The sequence below is a fragment of the Hyposmocoma kahamanoa genome, unplaced genomic scaffold (assembly GCF_003589595.1).
Source record: "Hyposmocoma kahamanoa isolate Upper Pololo Valley unplaced genomic scaffold, ASM358959v1 134, whole genome shotgun sequence".
NCBI classification, from domain to species: domain Eukaryota; kingdom Metazoa; phylum Arthropoda; class Insecta; order Lepidoptera; family Cosmopterigidae; genus Hyposmocoma; species Hyposmocoma kahamanoa.
In genome coordinates, this window is record NW_020653477.1 from 983,740 (window position 1) to 987,717 (window position 3,978).

The window sequence follows — 3,978 nt, forward strand, 5'->3', positions numbered from 1 at the left end:
TTAAGCACGTAGGCTCTCATCACATGAAGATAGGTAGTAGACGCTCTTCGCACAGTTTTGTCGTGTTATATAAATTGGTTAACTCTGTGTGGGATGCTAGTGAATTGTCAGATCGGGTTGGAATTATGATTGGAAGATACCGTACGCAAATTTTTTTTATGTGCCACTACCAACATACAACGTGTCGTACAATGACCCGTTGTTTCGTATGTGCAGGAATTATAATAAGGTTAGCTCTGAGGTAGATGTATTCCACCAATCTTTAAAATAATTTACAGCGTCTATGAGGTCTCAAAACTAGGTCCAAGATGCGTTCACTTTGCTTCTTTTTTAACTTCTCTTTTTTTTCATTTAATTTTATAAACGTGCATTTTCATTTTTAACCGACTTTAAAAAAAGGACGAGGTTCTGAATTCAACTGTATGTTTTTTTTGTATGTATGTTACGCGATAACTTCGGTATTTGTGAACCAATTTTCATGATTCTTTTTTGTTGGAAAGAGGGAACCTCCATAGTGGTCCCATTTAATTTTGAAGAAAATCATCCACCTCTAAGGGTGGTTCACGCATGAAGAGTCATTTTTATAAATTGCGCCTAAATTTTAGTATAATGAGCAATTATTTTAATGGTTGATTTTGCTATTCTTTAATTCAAGGCGTTTTTCTCTCTCAACATACTTTGAGTAGTGAGAACCGATTTTTATTATCTCCTGTGTTAAGTCCCGTCTAGTGGCGAACTAGGGGATGAATCCGGGTTTGCGCACTTTCCGGTAACCGATTTCAATAAAACTTGGTAATTATATGTAATTCCACGTACTTTTGAGGTCGGTTTTTTTAGTACTCTGTACTGAGATTATTTAACTAAATCTGTTTCATTTAAATGTTGTGCACAATTGTCATCTGTTCCAAGCTAAAGAGTGTTGTAATATTAAATTCATATTGTACATGGTTTGCGAACACTTGTTGTGTTTAAATAAATTAATAAATGAATAAACAAATAAATAAATAAGTGGTAGAACGAACAAGTCGTGCGCCTGGTGGTAAGCGACATGCTTACCTATAACAGTTGCGCTGTAATACTCCGAGCTATAAATTGCAAAGATCTGAGATGTACTGCACCCATCATACTGAGACTTAAAATTGACAAGTCCTATGTGCCTGTAATTTCACCAGCACCGTTACCATTCAAAACCGGATCACATTAATGCTCACACTACTGCTTGGCAGCAGAAATAGAAGAGGTGGCAGTACTTCCCTGGACGAACTCTTTCGCAAGGCTGCTACTAAAGCTTATGTTGATGGATTACGTCCTTAATGCTGAAATGTTACGGTCCTGCAGTTCTCCAGGATCATTACTGTTAATCGGGGACGTCATAACACTTAGCACGCAATTAGGACACGTATAAACAAAGTGTAGGTAGGGACAATGAGTTTTGAGTACATACGCCACGGCCCGGATATACATATTTCCGTCCAAACATTTGCTAAAATGTGTGTAGCGTTTGCCTTGATGTACCTTTTGGGGTTATTGGAAGTTGCCGTCTCAGGTGTGAATAAGGAATAAATTAGAACGCGACGAATGTCTCCTTGTTTATTGTTATATGAGTTGTGGTTACACAGCTATAGGACGAATGGTTATGGGATTTCAGTTTATTTTTGAGTAGTAACAATACGCTATTATTACTTTACCATGGCGCAGGTGAAAGGTGTTGGTGGTCACCACTTCGCCATGGTAGTTTGGTGGAGAATGATAGACGAGTCGTGGGTTGGTAAATGACTGATTATTATATTTTGTTTGAGCTACGTATTTATGCTGATTCACAAGGCATGATTGTTACTTTTGCTTGCACTAAGACATGCCTGAATGTCGGAAGAGGGTTAGACATTCTGGCACGTCTGTGGCTGCTACAATTACTAATGCTATAGAAATAGGTAAGGAGGCGGTACTTCCCTGGACAAACTCATGTTGTAAGTCATAAGTACATACCGTAGTTGAGAAGCACCAATGAGCGACCATTACATTGGAATTGCAGGTTATTTTACGGTCGTTTTCATGATTTATTAGGAGTTAACGATTTTAAGACTCAATGATTTTAGTATTAGATATTTAGATAGCATTTTAGTAACATTTCTGTTTCCTATTCCAGGCAGAGATGATCCCCACAGCAATTTTTCACTCCGGCTGGGAACTAACGAAATTAAGCAAGAAAATTCGACATCTCTTTATAATGACTCTTATATGCAGTCAGGTTCCAGTGTGTATGACTGCCTTCGGTATTATGGTACTGTCTTATAATAATTTTATAATGGTAAGTTTCCTTGATTGGGTTGTTATATTCAGCTCAGACCAGATTGTATGCCTAATTTCACTGGAAAGTCGGACTAAATCCTCCTCTCATTACTTTCTACAGACTAAAGGTCCGGACCTCTACCTAATAACTACAATATTTCATTCTGTGCATTCAGTCGGACAAATAATTTTTATGTTACTAAAACATTTGTAAATGTACACTACATTAATTTTTGTTCTATTTTCTTTTCGTTTCTTTTTGAATATATTTTATCATGCAGCTGTCGGTTCATAGAAGCTAGGGAGACAGCTAGTGTGGGACACAACCTGTGTGGACACTGTAGCCTCCCGTGAGCGGCGCAGATTCTGTGGCCAGAGCGTTCGAGAAAAGGCTCAAATACGCCAACCTTGTTCAGTGCTCGACTGTTGTGCCTTTTGCTGTTCAAATCCTGGAACCCTTGTGGTCACAGGCGAAACTTCTAGCAAACGAGCAGCTAGATCACCTCGTAGAAGCCTTCGGTAACCACAAGGCTGGCAGTTACTTCCGCTAAAGGATAAGTTTAGCTATTCAAAGAGGAAATGTTGCCAGCCTTCTGAGCAAGATGCACTAGAGTGCGGCCCTTGAGGAAATTTTGTACTAATAAAGTTTGTCTAGAATTATATTTTCATTAAGTGTCTTTTAAATACGTACTATGAATAATTTTGCTCGTAATACATGATTTTTTAAATGATCACAGACAAAGGAACATATAGTTACATTTTATGTTTTATCATATTATATTTATTTACACTATATTAGTATAATATAATATATTTGTTTGGCATAAGGTAATTTTTTCGTCGCAAATTCAGCTGCACTAGGGTACAAAAAAACACGCCAAAAATTGAGGTTTACAAAACACTGTGATACGTAAAAATGGTCAAAATTGATAGTAATGTATTTTTTTGTAAAAAATTTGTTGTGATTCACGACGCTATCAAGTGAGAGTTTGTATGACCAGATATTATGTGTTGAATGCGCCTTCAAAGATACTTTTGAAACAATGAAATATTGGAAAAACATTTCTTTTTTGTTTCAGGTATTGCGATCTTCTTATTCTTTCTTCGCTGTGATGTATTAAAACAAACGTAATCTGTAGTGCAACTTTTCGTGTACTTATTAATTAAAGTGATTTCTCCTCTTTGTTGTCTCTTTCAATGAATGTATTGTGTTCAATTTTCTCATTAAACATACATAATTCTCAGGAAATTAATTTATACGCCATTAGGGCACATATAAACAAAGTATTGGGACAATGAGTTTTGAGTATCCCACGGCCCGAATATACACATTTTCGCTCAAACACGTACTGAAAGGTGTGTAGTGTTTGCCTTGACGTCCCTTTTGGGGTTATTGGAAGTTTGCCGTCTCAGGAGTAAATGAGTTATAAATTAGACGGCGACGATTGTCTCCTTGTTTATTGTTATGTGAGTTGTGGTTACAGAGCTATAGGACGAATGGTTATCGTATTTCAGTTTATTTCTGAGGAGAAACAATGCTCTACTGGTACTCGTCTTTTAAGTAACGTCAATGACGTCTATAGACTGTTAAAAATATCATTGCCAACGAAAACAAAAAAACAAATTACACGTCCCGCTGTTGGACTCCACTAACTAAGTTTATATTAAAAGTATTTTAATTAAAAAGTC

General features: G+C 36.7%; 1 protein-coding gene across 1 annotated transcript in view; it reads left to right on the forward strand.

The window, feature by feature from the left end:
- Nucleotides 1–3,410, forward strand: part of LOC113240354 — a 27,106-nt gene extending 23,696 nt beyond the window's left edge. Inside the window, exons 7-8 of the mRNA XM_026477635.1 lie at nucleotides 2,147–2,308; nucleotides 3,369–3,410. Of these exons, the coding sequence (XP_026333420.1) occupies nucleotides 2,147–2,308; nucleotides 3,369–3,410 (204 nt within the window). The remainder of the gene's footprint in view (nucleotides 1–2,146; nucleotides 2,309–3,368) is intronic.
- The last annotated feature ends 568 nt before the right edge of the window (nucleotides 3,411–3,978 follow it).